A 17,851-nucleotide genomic window follows, 5' to 3' on the forward strand; every position below is an offset into this window, starting at 1 on the left:
TATGATGTGGGATTGTACTGGTCAACTTTCACAATAGTCCGTGGAATCCATGTTCGAGTTTCCTGGTTGTGAAATCTGATAGATTGTCCTGGGAGCAGTGGAGGTAGTTCATGATGTAGTGAGGTACGATCATGATGATTCTTCATGGATGATTGAGCTTCTCTTAGTCGTTCATGCTGTTCCGCTGCACGAACACTTGTTTCCTGCCTAGAGGGCAGTGTGGTAGTGAGAGGTCTACCAAATAGCTTTTCACCTGGTGATGGGAGTCCAGTTGCGATGGGAGTAGCACGGAGATGTAACAATGCTTTGTCAATGTCTTGGCCGTTCATAAGACATTTCTTGACGATTGGGTTTACTGTTCCGACCATCCTCTCCGCCAGACCATTTGATCTTGGATAGTGTGGCGACGACGTCACATGTGTGATTCCTCAGTTCAGACAGAACTGTTGGAACGGGTGCCCACTATATTGTGTTCTGTTGTCACTAATGACAGTGTCGGGCTTACCCATGATAGAACACATGAACTTCAGTTCATTAGTCACTGCTTGACTGCTTAATGGATGTGGTATCTGCTTTACGATAGGATATTTTGAGAAATAGTCTGTGACAACGAGAAAGTGCTTGTCTCGAATTTGGAAAAGATCAGTTCCAATTTTGCGCCATGGAGCTGATGGTATCTCATGAGGTTCCAGTGGTTCAGCTTTGTTCTGTGGCATCAGTTCTTGACAAGAAGCACAAGATTTGGTTAATTTCTCAATGTCTTTGTTGATTAACGGCAAGTAGACTGATTCACGAGCCAATTTCCTGGTTTTCTCAACACCCTGATGTGAAGCATGAAGCTGTGTGAGAATATCTTCCTGAAGAGATTCTGGTATGAGCACTTGACAACCTTTAAAGATGATGCCATCTTCAACTGCTAACTGATCCCTGAATGACCAGTATGGTCTTAGTGCTTGCATGACAGATTTGATGTTCTCGGGCCAGCCAGTATGTACCATTTCCTTCAGTAGGTTGAGAGTAGTATCTGCACATGTAGCTTTCTTGAGATGTTCTTGCTTTGAAGTTCCAAAGTTGATTAGATCCATGCTACAATCATCAACATCGTAGAGACTGATTCCATCCACTCTGGTATCAAGTTGGATTTCAGCTGTGTTCTCAGGATTCGGGAGTCTCGACAAGGTGTCTGCTAACGTCATATCCTTGCCAGGTCGATATGATAGATCAAAGTTGTATCCTGTGAGCTTCAAGAACATTCGCTGGAATCTCGGTGGAGCCTGATGTAACATCACAAGTAGCATGTACTCTGTGATAACATGCAAGTGGCGTCCATACAGGTAAGTATGAAATCTTTGTATTCCATGAACAAGTGATAAGGCTTCCCTCTCAATGTTTGAGTAGACTGATTGTGTAGGTGTAAGGGATTTCGATGCGAAAGCGATTGGTTTCTCCTGGAGAAGTGCTGCAACTAGTCCTTTCATTGATGCGTCGACATCAAGAGTCAATGGCTTGTCCATGTCGTAGTAGGCGAGACATGAATCTTCATTCACGAGAGTCTTCAGACGATCAAAACATTGTTCGTGAACAGGTTCCCACACATAGATAGCGTCCTTCTTCAACAGATCACGTAGTACCTTGGATTCTGAGCTGTAGTTAGGTATGTACGAACTCAGGTAGGTAAGCATGCCAAGGAATTTCTGTAGTTCCTCTTTGTTGACAGGTGAAGGCATTTTCTGAATGTCAGATATTTTGGCTGGATCTGGACGGATTCCTTTGTCGGTGTACAAGTTACCAAAGAATGGGATAGATTTCTGTTTGATCAGACATTTCTCCGAGTTGAAGACAAGTCCTTTTTCTTTGGCTCTGGTCATCAGCTTGATGAGGTTGCTATCATGCTGCTGTTCAGTTTCACCACAGACGCACACATCGTCGGTGATGCCAACCACACCGGTGAGATCTTCGAGTATCTCGTTCATCTGCTGCTGGAAAATGTCTTGGCTGACAGATAATCCAAACGGGAGTCGTCTGAAGCAATACCTGCCAAACGGCGTCCTAAATGTTGTCAGGAGCTGACATTTCTCGTCGAGATGTATAGACCAATAGCCTGCCTTGGCATCTAGCTTGGAGAAGAATTTGGCTTTGGCAAACTCCGGATTCAATTCTTCCAAGGTAGGTATCTTGGTTGGACATCTTTTTAGAGCTTGGTTCAGGTGAAAAGGATCAAGGCATATGCGTAAGGAGCCACTTTTCTTGGTGACGTACGTGAGTGAGGAACACCAGTCTGTATGTTCTGTTACATGTATTATCACCCCGATGCTTTCCATGCGATCTATTTCAGCTCTGATTTTATCCTTCAGGTGTAGGCTCTGCATCTGGTTTCAAGGTAAGTTTAGCAGATGTATGAAAGTTTTCGATAGTATAAAATTGTTGAGGATACTTCTGTTTCAGATCTTCCACACTGTTGATGGGAGAAACTGTTTCTGGCTTGATTTCATCACAGTTGATTGTGACTATGTTGAGTGATTCACATGACGAAAGACCAACGATGGCGGGACCTGGAACGTCGACTACGTAGAATAGCGTATTTTCAAAACTGGAGTCTCTGAATTTACACTTGATTGACATGGTACCAACACACTTGATCTCCAGACCGTTGTAAGCGACGAGCTTGATACCGTCTGCAGGTTGGAGAATATCCGCATATGGACGATCTCCGTACATTTGTCGAAATGTTCGAACAGGAAGTGTGTTTCCAGCCGCGCCAGTGTCGACCTTTAGACGAAGATCATCGGAGGTTTGACCTTGAGATCTGTGTAAGCTGAATCACGGCTTGTGTCGATATCATCCATGCATTGGTTGGATATGGTGACTGCATGATACAGAACAGAGTAATCTTCATCATCGGTAGTAACTGGATCGTTGTTACCATGGTTACTGTCAACTGAGTTGAAGGTCTTTGCTGGTTTCTGTCTATGTCTACTTTTCGATCGGTGTCTACCTTGTCGAGATGTCTTCCGCTTGGTTTTTCGGCAGAACTTGGACCAATGACCTTTGGTATCACAAGCATTACAGGTGTCTTGATAAGCTGGACAGGACTTCGGCTTGTGTTTCAGACCGCAATTCTGACATGCTCGATACTTGTGGTTGATGGCGTTTACTTCGGCAGTGGTAGCTGGTGTTGGATTGAGATCTTTGACTTGACGATTACCTGCGCTGATCGCTTCATATCGCCGACCTTCTTCTAGAGCATTGGAGAGACTATAGCCTTTGGGTTGTTTCAGCAAATCATGTTGTAGAGCCTCAAAAGGAGTGCTAGCAATTAGCAATTCCAATATTCTTTCTTGAAGTTCGAGTTAATTGAACTCGCACTTTAATGCTAGTGTCTAGCACCTGGTTACAAATTCATCTATGTTTTCTTCCTCCTTTTGTCTGAATTGCATCAACTCAAGTCTATACACTCTAAAATTAACTTGTAATTTGAGTTGTTTTTCGAAATAAGTCCATATTTTATCTGGATCTTTTAGGTCACGTTCACTCAAACCTGAAGCGTTCACCCGACGTAAACCCTCGTTGCCAAGTCCACGTTTTATCTTCAAAGCGATTTTTTCTTTGTCAGTAATTTCTTCATCCTCATAGAATAATTGCAAAGTCTGTTTGAATAAACTGAATGATTCGCTGATATCCGCCTGTTGCCAGTCCATAAGAGGAATTCGAGACATGCTTCTGGTTAATGATGACACCAAAAGTTCGAAAACGAAACTAGGTTACACATGTGTTTCTTGCCGGTATGGCAAAAGTTCGTTTGATGGTCAAACTTGCGTGTTTAGCGCTGTCCGCTACTTATGGCCTAATCCTGGTGATTAATCTTGTTTACCGCTGCCACCATGTTATGATAGTTGCTTATTTATAAGCTTGATGAACGGTAAACAATGACATGTTTTAGTTCATAGGCAATGGTCGCCATGCTTTAATTACTAGCGCCAAAAACAGTTAGTACAAAAGTGGCATTGGCACTTGAGACGAAACGGGACTTACATATAAACGAAATAAGATTGTTAATACATCTTACAACAATAACTGAAGTAAACCTTTAATGTGAAAGAATTCCCCTCTGCCTTTCGCTTTCGGCGGCCTTTACAGGCAAACTGTTTTTTCGTGTTCGTGCATATATTTTCGTGTTTTGCAGCATGTCAGGGAGAGGGAAACCAATGAGAAAGGGGCCGACACATGGGACAAGTGCGGCCACGAAAAAGAAACGCAAGGAACAGGCCCCTTCACAGTCATCAATGCTGGGCATGCCCGAAGCAGCGATGGGACAGCTAGATAACTTGGGGACAGCACGTGGACCCAGTCAAGTTCAAGCAGACAGGACGGCGCCTTCCCAGACTTCGTCAGGTGAAAATGCGAGTGGGTCAAGACCGACTGAGGGTGAGTTTGTTGACATATCGTTTAATCCAGAAGTTACAAACAATATTACAGAATTGGTTTCCTTACCCACTCAGCCGTTCAGTACACAAACACAGTCAGTCACTTCACGCGCACAGCCCCCATGTTTCCCTCCCTTACTGTTCACCGGGAGTGAGTTTACCCCTCCCATGACACAATGTGGGGATGATGATTTGGGGGCTAACGTTCCTTCAAGTATCAAGCAAAAGATATGTAATGGTGAATATATCAATCTTGCATTGCTGCTGAAATCTGACCGGGAATTACAAGATTATGCTTGTACATCAGCCATTTTCCTTAACTCAGAAGGTCATTTGGAACTGAAACCAAATGCTTCAAATAAAGTGATTGAAACCATAACTGAGTACTCAACTGCATTCACAGTGTATATCAGATACAAGGAATGCTCAAATACATGAACACAATTCGACTGGGGGCATCTCGTCATACTGGGATTGGTTGGAGAACATATGATGAGCAGTTCAGACTGCGTCAAGCACGAAATCCACAGAATTCATGGGGGTCAATCAAGTAGAGCTTTGGATGTTATATATGCAAGTTCCGTCACAGAATTTTGTCTCATTCCCCAGGAAGGATCGCCAGTCATTTCATGCCCAGAACACAAACAGAAACTCAACATGCCATGATTACAACTACAGGTATTGCAGTCGAGACAAGTGCAAGTTCAAACACACCTGCTCCAGATGTTGAGGGAATTTCCACCCTGCGTCTAACTGTCTGTCCAAAACACAATCTGGCAAATTTGTATACACTAGGCAGGACCCCAATCAGACTCCAAGTGCTTCAACAACTGGCAAGAAATTATCCCAACCCGGAAGTAGTGCGTCTGCTAATACAGGGATTTCAGGCAGGCTTTAAGTTTTGTTATACATGACCGAGAGTGCTGACTACCTCTGTTAAAAATCTGAAATCAATTGACCAAAATTTCACAATAGCCCAGCAAAAGGTGCAAAAAGTGTTAGCTTTAGGTAGGATAGACAGCCCTTTTGATTTCCTCCATTTTCTGATTTGAAACTATCACCAATAGGTCTGGTTCCAAAAAGTGTTCAAGGAGAGTACAGATTGATTCACCACTTGTCCCATCCAGAAGGTCAGAGTGTTAATGATTTTATTGACCAGTCTATCAGTTCAGTAGAATATGCAAGATTCAATAAGGCTGTGTCAATGATTCAGGACTTAGGAAAAGGAACCTTACTGTCTAAAGCAGATATCAAAAGTGCCTTTCGACTTTTAATTGTTTCACCCAGTGATTTTAGTCTCCTTGGTTTTAAGCTAGGTGACAGCTTTTATTTTGACAAGTGCCTCCCGATGGGTTGTCGAAATCAGTTGTGGCTTATTTGAAATTTTTTCATCCAAGTCTGGCCATGGCAACATAATGCACTACTTGGATGATTTCTGGTTTGGAGGACCAGCAGACACTTGTCAATGTAAAGACACTTTGGATGCTTTTAAGCAAATTTGTTATCAATTGGTGGTGCCGTTAGCGCATGAAAAAACTGTTGAACCAACAACAAAGATTACCTTTCTTGGATTAGAGTTAGATTCTATTAATATGTGTGTAAGGGCACCACAAGGAAAGATACTCAAGGCTTCCCTTATGATCAACCATGCTCTGTCACATTCTAAGCTGAGCCTCACAGAGATTCAGTCCTTGATTTTTGTGTAATGCAGTCGCGACAGGCAGAGCATTTTTGAGACACCTCATCTCGTCAACATGCCAAAAGAAAAAGCACCACAGGATTAGGATCACACATAACACTACTGGAGTACTAACCTATTGTGGTTTCCATTGAAACATGGGGTCCATATTTGGCAAATAAGAAATTATTGTACCAGTCTGATAACCAAGCAGTAGTGCAAATTATTAACACCTTATCTTCAAAGTGTGAACATGTTATGTCATTGGTCAGTCATCTTGTTCTTCGATGTTTAGAGCTCAACATAACGATTACAGCAGAATACATTGAAGGAAAGTGTAATGAGTTACCTGATTCACTGTTGCGTTTCCAGTTTTCCAGGTTTCACCAGCTGGCTCCAGAGGCGGAACGAGAAGCAACACCAGTGTCACCAGGAGTTTGGAAAATCTTGAAGCTGAGTCCCATAGATTGATTAAGGCATCCTTGGCTACAAGTACCAGGAAGACCTATATGAGTGCAATACATTCATTTTCTAGTTTCCGTCAGGCTTTAGGCTTACAAGAAGTTTGGCCTGTCTAGGTAGAGCAGCTAATACAGTCCATTTCATATCTTTCACTAAGATCTTTTTCCTCAGCTACTTTTAGTCTACATGTCTCAGCCTTAAGTTATCAACACAAGATACAAGGTTTGCCGGATCCGTCAGTTCATTTCATTGTCCGGAAGATGCTTGAAGGTAGCAGACGCTTTACAATGAAAGTAGATGTCAGAGCTCCAATATCTTACAAGATTTTGCTGCAGATGCCTGTGGCTTTATGAGTGATATGCAATTCATCATATGAAGCAATACAGCAGTGGGGTCGTTGGCAGTCTGCTGCATATGTTTCTTACATTAGAATTGTCTGAGCAGTATAATTATGCTTTCATTCCATTAATGTACTTTTCTTACACAGGGGAAGTCATTACTAAACCCTCTTAACTAACTTCAGCTTCATCATGATCATATATCATGTAGTTTTCATTTTTATGCATTCATGTATATGTTATTTTCCTAATTACTCCATTTCATTCTAATGATGTTATTTCCTGCTTTACCAATGTGTTTGGATATTGTATGTTGTATGAAAAATTGTTCATGCATTAATTAAGTCTTTTTTAGATTGTTGGATTGTAGGCTCATCATTTGTCTATTGGGCTCAGTGGCAGAGTTTCAGATTGAAATTAGGGAGGCATCTCGGCTTGCATAAATTGGGGTTCACCTTAAGTTGGTTTGGCAAGAGAGGAATGCACCGGAGAGAGCTCAGGCAGCTATTGCTGACCCAGCTTCAAAGGAAACCTCCTCCAAGTGTCATAATTCTCCACTTAGGTTCAAATGATCTGGTAAGCTCCCATATTAGGAATTTGGATCGCAGTGTCACAGAGGATGTCACATATTTTGCTAAGATACTTCCCTTCAAAGTCTTTGTATGGTCTGAGTTACTTCCTAGACAGTATTGGCATAGGGCCGCAAATTACAGATCGGTGGAGGAAGCCAGGAAGCGCTTGAATAGAGCAGGCATTAGTGTAGTGCTTAGGGTTGGAGGGTGAGCCAAAAAGAATGGTATTCGGGCACAGGATTTGGGGATGTACAGGCATGATGGTGTCCATCTTTCAGATGTAGGGCTTTCCATATTTGTCAATACCTATCAGGAGGCTTTGGAGTACTTCCTTCTGGATGACCGGTCAAAGGTGTTTACTGACAATTAAAGTGAAGTTTTTCTGTGCTAAGTAATGGAGGGTCTGTGTATAGACACAGTCCTGTGGCGTAATACTTGCGGGTTGGGCATAGTAATTTCCGGAGGCCTTCGATGAGCGCTACCCGTGAGGGCATAGCTTGCTTAATGACCTCCTTTGGTCTACACTGGGGGGAATCAAAGTCATTTCGCCTTTTGATGACTCGTTGTGTGTTTATCCTCTCGAGTCGCGCTTTCTGTTTGTCCGATTGCCTTTGGGCCGGCATTCACTGATTTTGGTTCGCCAAACCTGCAGGGTTATGCAAAATATCATCCACCTGTAATTTCATGAATAAAGCCGTGGCCATACTCCACACTTAACTTTTCATAATCTTTTGGTTATTTATTCATCTAGTGCTATTTATTTATTTAATTTTGCTATTTTTGCTATTTTTTTACCAAGCAGTTGGTATAATTTTGCTATTTTTGCTAAATATTGCTATAAGTTTGCTGTTTGTGCCATACTTTTGCTTAGCAATTGCATATGCAGCTTGTTGATCGGTTTTTAATACGAGTTTACAATGCTTCGTTTCCGCTAACAGTTTTCTGACTTTATCTCGCTCGAGCTTGGTAGAAATAACATCATTTTCGCATAGACATTCCTCAAATGAATCTTGGTCTTTGCAATGAAACAGGGCTACCCATTTGGTCTGCTCTCTGAGATCTTTCAGAACAGAGTTGTATTTTTGAGTAAGTACCCAAACGCTATGCTCCATATGCTGTCCGGAGAATGCTTAATATGAAAGCATATCTTTCATTTTGGTAAGTTCTGTTCTTGCACTGCAGTCGTCTATTATGAAAATGGTTGATTCTCCTTTGTATGTTTCGTGACATGCTTGTAAACAGTCTTGTAAACGATCGCACGGATCAACTCTGTACACCCCATCATCATTCATTACCCAATCTCTCAATAGGTATGTTTATTAACGCTTATAGTCGGACACAGAATAATAATTATGGTTGAAAACGTCCCGATAATGACTTTGTAAAATATCTAGAATAAAAGCTGTTTTTCCGCGACCCGTTTGCACACAGGTGATAGTGCAATGCGGTTCTTTAGGTAAAAGATTATTAATAGATCGCTTACACGAATCTTCCATTCTGTATATTAAGTTGCGCATCCATAATCACGTACAAATATATGTTTAATTTACCAGCCGTTTCATCTTCGTTATCTGTATAGTAACACCCTCACTAGCATTTTCTATTCTCCGCCCACTACCGTGTAGTTGGTCATCGTCTGTGGTTCGCATGTCGATCCATAGCGCATACTTCATGGTAAGGAATTCAGCCATCGATACATCGCCGCACTCAGCAATATTCCAGCTAATCTTCACGGGTTGAACAATAGTTGAAAACTATTGGAGGTTGAACATTAGTTGAAAACTATTGGAGGTTGAATATAAATTGAAAACTATTGGAGGTTGAACATTAGTTGAAAACTATTGGAGGTTGAACATTAGTTGAAAACTATTGGAGGTTGAACATTAGTTGAAAACTATTGGAGGTTGAACATTAGTTGAAAACTATTGGAGGTTGAACATTAGTTGAAAACTATTGGAGGTTGAATATAAATTGAAAACTATTGGAGATTGAACATTAGTTGAAAACTATTGGAGGTTGAACATTAGTTGAAAACTATTGGAGGTTGAATATAAATTTAAAACTATTGGAGGTTGAACATTAGTTGAAAACTATTGGAGGTTGAACATTAGTTGAAAACTATTGGAGGTTGAACAATAGTTGAAAACTATTGGAGGTTGAACAATAGTTGAAAACTATTGGAGGTTGAATATAAATTGAAAACTATTGGAGGTTGAACATTAGTTGAAAACTATTGGAGGTTGAACATTGGTTGAAAACTATTGGAGGTTGAACATTAGTTGAAAACTATTGGAGGTCGAACAATAGTTGAAAACTATTGGAGGTTGAATATAAATTGAAAACTATTGGAGGTTGAACAATAGTTGAAAACTGTTGGAGGTTGAATATAAGTTGAAAACTATTGGAGGTTGAACATTTGTTGAAAACTATTGGAGGTTGAACATAAGTTGAAAACTATTGGAGGTTGAATATAAATTGAAAACTATTGGAGGTTGAACATAAGTTGAAAACTATTGGAGGTTGAACAATAGTTGAAAACTATTGGAGGTTGAATATAAATTGAAAACTATTGGAGGTTGAACATTAGTTGAAAACTATTGGAGGTTGAACATTGGTTGAAAACTATTGGAGGTTGAACATTAGTTGAAAACTATTGGAGGTTGAACATTAGTTGAAAACTATTGGAGGTTGAATATAAATTGAAAACTATTGGAGATTGAACATTAGTTGAAAACTATTGGAGGTTGAACATTAGTTGAAAACTATTGGAGGTTGAATATAAATTTAAAACTATTGGAGGTTGAACATTAGTTGAAAACTATTGGAGGTTGAACATTAGTTGAAAACTATTGGAGGTTGAACAATAGTTGAAAACTATTGGAGGTTGAACAATAGTTGAAAACTATTGGAGGTTGAATATAAATTGAAAACTATTGGAGGTTGAACATTAGTTGAAAACTATTGGAGGTTGAACATTGGTTGAAAACTATTGGAGGTTGAACATTAGTTGAAAACTATTGGAGGTCGAACAATAGTTGAAAACTATTGGAGGTTGAATATAAATTGAAAACTATTGGAGGTTGAACAATAGTTGAAAACTGTTGGAGGTTGAATATAAGTTGAAAACTATTGGAGGTTGAACATTTGTTGAAAACTATTGGAGGTTGAACATAAGTTGAAAACTATTGGAGGTTGAATATAAATTGAAAACTATTGGAGGTTGAACATAAGTTGAAAACTATTGGAGGTTGAACATGAGTTGAATAATATATGTCTAATTTACCAGCCGTTTCAGCTTCGTTATCTGAAAAGTAACACCCTCGCTGGCATTTTCTTTTCTCCGCCCACTACCGTGTAGTTGGTCATCGTCTGTGGTTCACATGTTGAGCCATAGCGCATACTTCATGGTAAGGAATTCAGCCATCGATACTTCGCCGCACTCAGCAATATTCCAGCTATATGACGGCGGTCTGTAAAAAAATCGAGTCTGGACCAGACAATCCAGTGATTGACATCATGAACATCGATTCACGCCATTGGGATTGATGACCTGCATCAACCAAGTCGGCGAGCCTGACCACCCGATCCCGTTAGTCGCCTTTTACGAGAAGCATAGTCGCCTTTTACGACAAGCATAGTCGCCATTTACGGCAAGCATGGGTTGCTGAAGACCTATTCTATCCCGGAATCTTTACGGGTCGAACATTGATTGAAAACTATTGGAGGTTGAACTTAAGTTGAAAACTATTGGAGGTTGAACATAAGTTGAAAACTATTGGAGGTTGAACATAAGTTGAAAACTATTGGAGGTTGAACATTATGTTGTCTATTGGAGGTAATCAACATGACATCACATGGAACAGATATAACTAATATGCCAATAAGTTAACACGCACGCACGCACGCACGCACGCACGCACACGCACACACACACACACACACACACACACACACACATACAATATATCGGATTGCGCCAATTAAATGGGTTCGACTGCATATTAAGGCTGACCATTTCCACTAGTCCTATATTTCAACACATGTACGTATACGCGATCAATACACGTATTTGATAATCACAACAACTCCACATACGCTACACAGTGGCAACAAAAACTGCACAAGCATCACATATTTGAGAAATATTCTTTTCTACATGCAGTGTGGACATTATGAATCCGTTTCCACATGCTTCTAAATGTTCACTGAATGGAATCGTGCGGTTGTGTGGCTGCTTTATTTGTGAACGGTGAAGATTCATTCTTCTTTTTAATTTAAGTTCTGTCTTTCCGATATTCCTTTCATTGCATCCACTACAAACAATCAAGTAAATAACATTTCTAGTATCACAAGTCATAGTTTGTTTTACAGTAAATTTAGTGTCCTTGGTAATTTGGACTGAACAGCCTTCAATTATATTGCTGCAAGTTTGTCACTTGGAAACCTGTGGAGTGATGACAACAGAATCAAATTAAGAACTTCAAAATCTTTCTACGATTTTTTGGTTGTCTTTGACTGTTGATAATTTTGTATTTGCTTAATATCTTCTCCATTTCAATACTTTGATTCCAAATAGGCAGGTATCGTTGAACCATGGATGTAAAGGCGTAAGTTATTTGTCCATTGTCACCTTGGTATTGTGACGTCATAGTTTCTTAAATGTTATGACGTCACGTAACTATATGTTACTACTTCATGTCCGTTATTCAGTTATGGCCTGATGAGACTCGTACGCGGTACGAGTTGAAAGCGCCAGCATATTAAAACTGTGTTGAATCTTACTCCACTTATTTAATTATTACTATATTGTGCCTGAGAGTCAGAATTTTACTGTGCTTAATTTCGGTACCGGTGTCTGTGGTGTCTGTGGCCTGACGCTTAATTTTTAATACTTTGTGAAATTGATAGAAACAACTTCATTTCTTATTTAAAACTTTGAGCCGAAATACTTTTTAAGATATGGTAGAATAGTCTTTTTTAAGATATGGTAGAATAGTCTTTTATTTATTTGCCTGGAGATATAAAATAACGAAGACAACTCAAGTGCATATCTGAGAAATATATCGACAAAATATTGGCCCGTCACAGTAATTCGAATAATTAATTAATACTGTGTATGGTTTAAATGTTAGGACTTAAATAAATCGAAAAGGGTAAAGAAAGCACCAACAAATCATTTCAATCTTCAGCATTTTGTATGAACGAAATTACTCGAAACGTGTGAGTACGTTACCACCAAAACAACTCACTAACGTAACCGTTCGTGAAAAGTCAAGTGTTCAAAGTTAAGGGTTTGTCCTGACCAAAAGGAAATCAACGCAGTGTGGACATTATCAATGCGATTGATATAAAAAAATAGTTAAATATATAAAAAAGAGACGTTATTGTTGACGTCAGTAAGTGTTAATAGGTTTGTACAATATATCGTTATGTGCCAATGAATGGGTTCGACTGCATATGATAAGGCTGACCACTTCCACGAGTCCTATATTTCAACACATGATCGTAAACGCGATCAATACACGTATTTCATAATCACAGTAACTCCACAAACGCTGATTACTTGGAAGTTAAAACAGGTATCAAAATAGTAATTTTGTAAAAATAAACACTCCCGACATTTCTTGTCACATTTTTCATTGGGAGAGAGAGAAGTAGTGACTGTAGTGACTGTTATCTGATGGGTGCAAACAGGTGTCGAGTCGCAGTCTGAGATAGCCTGATTTGCTTGGTCCTAAAGATCATGAGGGAAAAGAGCCTTCGGGCTGCTAGTCTGTCATACAGTCTCTCTCAAACACCCTGAACCATATTATTTGCTCTTCCGCCAAGCCCTAACTGTTACAGCCCTAAATGAAGCAAGCCTAGATTGTCTCCAGGTTCAGGCTCAAATGTCCATCTCACTGGCGATCCTATTTAATTGAAATGTAGTTGCTTGCTTCTATCAATAATATATTCTCACTAGTCTAACCATGAAGCACAACTATCCAAAATCACCCATGCAAGTCTATAATTGTTTTACAAGTCTAGGTTACCATAAAACAGATTCTCTGTGTTCGGTGTGCATTTTAGCATAGATACTTTAATATCCATTTGCTCAAAACACTTGTATTGATTAATGAAAGTTGCAGTGCTACATATGAAATAACACATTATGAAACAAGAGGTTGGGATTAATTTATTGTAAGAATTAACTAACTACATAACGTTCGTTATTCGACCATTTCCATTCATATGTCCATTTGTATACATCAGTTTGTTCATATGTTATCGTTCTTTTGACTCTTTTTCAACAGGAGGTATAGCCCAGTGGTTACTTACGACTCGATAAACGCCAGACGAGCATCAGGAATGTGGATTGTCATGGGTTAAGATGATCCCATCATGCGATGTAGGTCCTCGTCAAGGACATAAGCGCTAAATAGCCACCTCAAGCGAGTGGATCGGAAAGTCATTCTTCCGGAAACAGAGAGCTTGGAAGTACAGAGTAAGCGAAAGCCTGCCATTCATTAATATCTGGCTCACCATAACATCTCATGTCATGCCACAGAAAAGAAGGAGTGATCTGTTCCTCGGCAAAAGTAACACTTGATGGAAAATAGCCTTTGTCTCCCCATCAATGGGAACAGAATGCTGTCAAAATCTCATAAGAAGTAGGGATTGTCCTGACTTGTGGCCCAGGTAGCAATATCTTCTTGAGATTTTTACTGTCATGTTAATGTTTACCATTGTGTTTCACAACGTGATGGGGAATGTACCCTGACTCGGAAGTCTTCGTGTCTTCTTCGTTACAACTTGTACTAGCCTAGCATCAACTTAGTTGTGAACAAGATCACTGTGAATTTCTGCACTTGCTGGTTGATTCAGTTACGGCGATCCATACGTTGAAGCGTCAGGATCATATCTTCTTTTGAAATCTCAACAATTGAGTTGCATATCAGTAGACACCATTCACTTCAACTCTTTGAGTGTCTGTTTCTAGAATATGCAAGGCAAGGTTATCCTGCTGGGACCTCATCACCCGTGAAGATCCGGGGTAGAATAGGTCTTCAGCAACCCATACTTGCCATAAAAGGAGACTATGCTTGTCGTAAAAGGCGACTAATGGGATCGGGTGGTCAGGCTTGCTGACTTAGTTGATGCATGTCATCGGTCCCAATTACGTGGATCGATGCACATGATGTCGATCACTGGATTGTCTGGTCCAAAACAAAAACTAAACAAATACCTGTAATTTTCGGATTGAACGGAAATAATCTTGTCGTTAATACTTATGTAACTAACGTCAATTTCGTATTTATGTATCACTACTGTTACATTAACCGGAACTGCTGTTGTGCCGCTGTTCTGTCCTAAATATATACACCATAATGCACTTTGACCAAAAAAATGCATCGAATGTGTCACATACACATGACCACGTGCTTTGCTATTTATAGTGCAACCCTAAGTAAGCTCCGCCCACTGTCATGCAGACGCCAAACACGATCAATTCGATTTTGTAAGATAATACTACAAAAAAATTATTGACATATCTAGATATGGAGCCATTTGTCAAAGGTTTGTCATTCAAGTTGATACGAAGTTTGACTGTCAATGGTGATGTCGTTTACGTACGGTTTTCAAAAAGCTTCTCCTGACACTCGGTTGTGTTTCATTGTCAGTGACTGTTGAAAACTGAAACACCGCCACCTTGCGGGCTATTGTTTTGTTCTTCAGCAGCATGTGACACCCTACTTCTCTTGCTTGATACTCCTAATTTCTCTAACGCCGGATGCTTCATCATCCATATGCTTAACGTGGACAGCTACCTCTCTCTCTGTCTTCCTCTAACTGCTTCTTATGTACATAAAGTTCATGCTTCGTTTTACTTTCTCTAATTCAGCAGTTTGCCAATTACTAAGTCTCGACAAGACGGATGCACTATTAGAATGGGCACTTTCATCAAGTTCATGATTCATGTCAGCTACATTATCTGACAATTAGGCAGTTGGTCGTCCGTCTTGCGAGCGCGACCGGGCATATCATTGTCATCACAAGTTCATCATTAGGCAAATACCTACACTACCCGGCTCACGGGACCATGAAAAGACACTGACACTGAAAACCTTGAATACATATTTACTTTGCTAATTGGCTTAGCAGCTTGTGATGTAAAAGGTCTGAGATTAGAAGATTTGTTTATATTGTATCCGGGGCGGTCCTGGTGGATAAAGCGTTCGCTCGTCACGCCTAAGACCCAGGTTCGATTGACGACATGGGTACAACGTGTGAAGCCCATTTCTGGTGTTACCCGCTGTGATATTGCTGGAATATTGCTAAAAGCGGCTTAAAACTATACTTACTCACTCACTCACTTATATTGTACCCCTCTTATGAACAAGTTTTACAAATGCTCCCTTCCAGGATTGGGGGAAACTGGATGAATGTAATGACATGTTAAAAAATGTAGTTAAGGGTTTAGATGTACTTTTAGCTGACAATTTGATGACCCTTTTACTGATACCTTCAAGGCAAACCACCTTTGTTGCATCAACTGAAAGTAAGATGAGCTGTACTTCTTTATTATTAAGGGTAATACTATCCACTACATTGAATTAATAATTAATTTATCAGGATCAGTTACAGTGAACTGTTGCGAGAAGGAATCGTTAACAACCTTTGCAATTCTTTCGTTATCATCGAATGTTTTACCTTGGTACAGAATTAAGAGAAACATTATATTTTGGACGTTTTTCTGTTAATTGACATATTACTATTTGCCACCTCAATTTCATCCCTGGAATTCTGTTATATAATTTTCTTTAGCCCGGCAAACAGAGGCAGTAACTTTATTTCTTAGTTTGCGGATTTTTGCCCCTGCAATAACAGTATCACTATTGAGATCTATTTCTTTGCCAATAGATTCGTCGATATATTCCAAGTATGAATTTCGTGTATCAATCCTGTAGACCCACCAATCAGCATATTTTGATTTTTACATGTTGTCTTTACCCATGCCGCCTCAAGACCAGTTAGTGATAAGTCATACAGTGTGTCCTTTACTTAGATTGTTACACCACCTCCCCTCATTGCTCTGTCTTTCTTGAAAGAAGTATCAAAATCCCGCATTCATATCTAATATATCAGGATGTAATCATGAGAAGATACAGTTGCATTGATTCAAACAGGTTAAAATGTTGACATCAAGTTAATTAAATTTCCTGGCTCATACTCAAATTTTCGAAGTGTATTATCATGCAATAACAATTACAAACATTTCTTGAATACAGATTTTGAACCAGATTCTGTCAAATTATCCACTGCCGCCTCATATTCGGATGTTGTGACCAAAACGGACATAAATTCAGAACTGACAGCCCAGGTTGTTCCTGTGGTCACCACTGTGAAGACCCGCTACACTACTTCTTTGTTTGCTGTAATTGTGATCAAATAGGAAATGTATTATGTAACATAAAAGGATATAATATTAATATAGTACCAGCATATAGGCAAATATTCAAATTTTTCAACAGATTGAAAATCCATAAATCACTTAAATATTCAAAAGAAAACAGGTCAATATGATATCAAAAGCCCTAGGGGCTGTGGGGTAGCCTTGTGGTTAAAGCTTTTGCTCGTCTCACTGAAGAACTGTGTTCTATTCCCCACATTGGCACAATGTGTGAAGCCCATTTATTGTGTTCCCCGTCGCGATTTTGCTGGACTATTGCTAAAAGCAGGGAAAAGCCATACTCACTCACTCTGTTGTAAGGTGAGCTAATTTCACTTCATGATTGGTTATATCATCAGAATTCGTAAGCAAGGGCTAGCCTTGACACCCGAATTACATAAGTTCACATGTAAACTCAGAACAGATTCAACTGGAGAGACTGCAGAAATATAATTTAGTGGAACAGTTTAAGACATGTCATGGTATTTCATGTCATGTTTCGGTGACACAACCGTTTCTGTTGGATCGTGCAAGTTCATGGGTTTACACGAATGGGTGGTGCCCGATTGACCAAAATTTCATGAACTGTGTGTATTTTTATTCTGAATAAGATATATTTCTGACGATGTAATATGAATCGGTTATTTCTTGTTTGATGTGTAGGAAATTTGGTATGGAGTCGAAAATGTTTGATTTAAATATGTTTTGCTTTGTTGCAGTATTAATATGATTTAGTACATCATTTCTTTTTTGTTAATATGTTAATAAAATTGTCAATTTTGAAAATTCTAGTTTTATTCGAGTTTTATCTTTGATCCATTTTGTAAGGTTGTTCCAGATGTGTTTTACAATTTCATACTCAAAGAACATGTGCACTAAGGTTTGTTTTTCTCGTTTACAAAAATTGCAAAGAAATGATTCTTTATATCCCATTTTGTACAGTAACT

General features: G+C 39.5%; 1 protein-coding gene across 1 annotated transcript; it reads left to right on the plus strand.

Moving 5' to 3' along the window:
* The first annotated feature begins 4,121 nt into the window (after nucleotides 1–4,121).
* On the plus strand, nucleotides 4,122–6,921 carry LOC125377437. The gene is made up of 2 exons (XM_048390853.1): nucleotides 4,122–4,425; nucleotides 6,475–6,921. Exons 1-2 carry the CDS (start codon nucleotides 4,185–4,187, stop codon nucleotides 6,678–6,680), a joined length of 447 nt encoding a protein of 148 aa, XP_048246810.1. The 5' UTR covers nucleotides 4,122–4,184; the 3' UTR covers nucleotides 6,681–6,921.
* The last annotated feature ends 10,930 nt before the right edge of the window (nucleotides 6,922–17,851 follow it).

This window comes from Haliotis rufescens, unplaced genomic scaffold (genome assembly GCF_023055435.1).
Source record: "Haliotis rufescens isolate VD_foot unplaced genomic scaffold, xgHalRufe1.0.p SCAF_9, whole genome shotgun sequence".
In the NCBI taxonomy this organism is placed as follows: domain Eukaryota; kingdom Metazoa; phylum Mollusca; class Gastropoda; order Lepetellida; family Haliotidae; genus Haliotis; species Haliotis rufescens.

Excerpts from the sequence above, each read along its gene's own strand:
- LOC125377437 (XM_048390853.1), top strand. The coding sequence starts at position 4,185 with ATGTCAGGGAGAGGGAAACCAATGAGAAAGGGGCCGACACATGGGACA. Across the intron at positions 4,426-6,474 it reads TGGGTCAAGACCGACTGAGG|TTTTCCAGGTTTCACCAGCT; the intron begins GTGAGTTTGTTG and ends TTGCGTTTCCAG.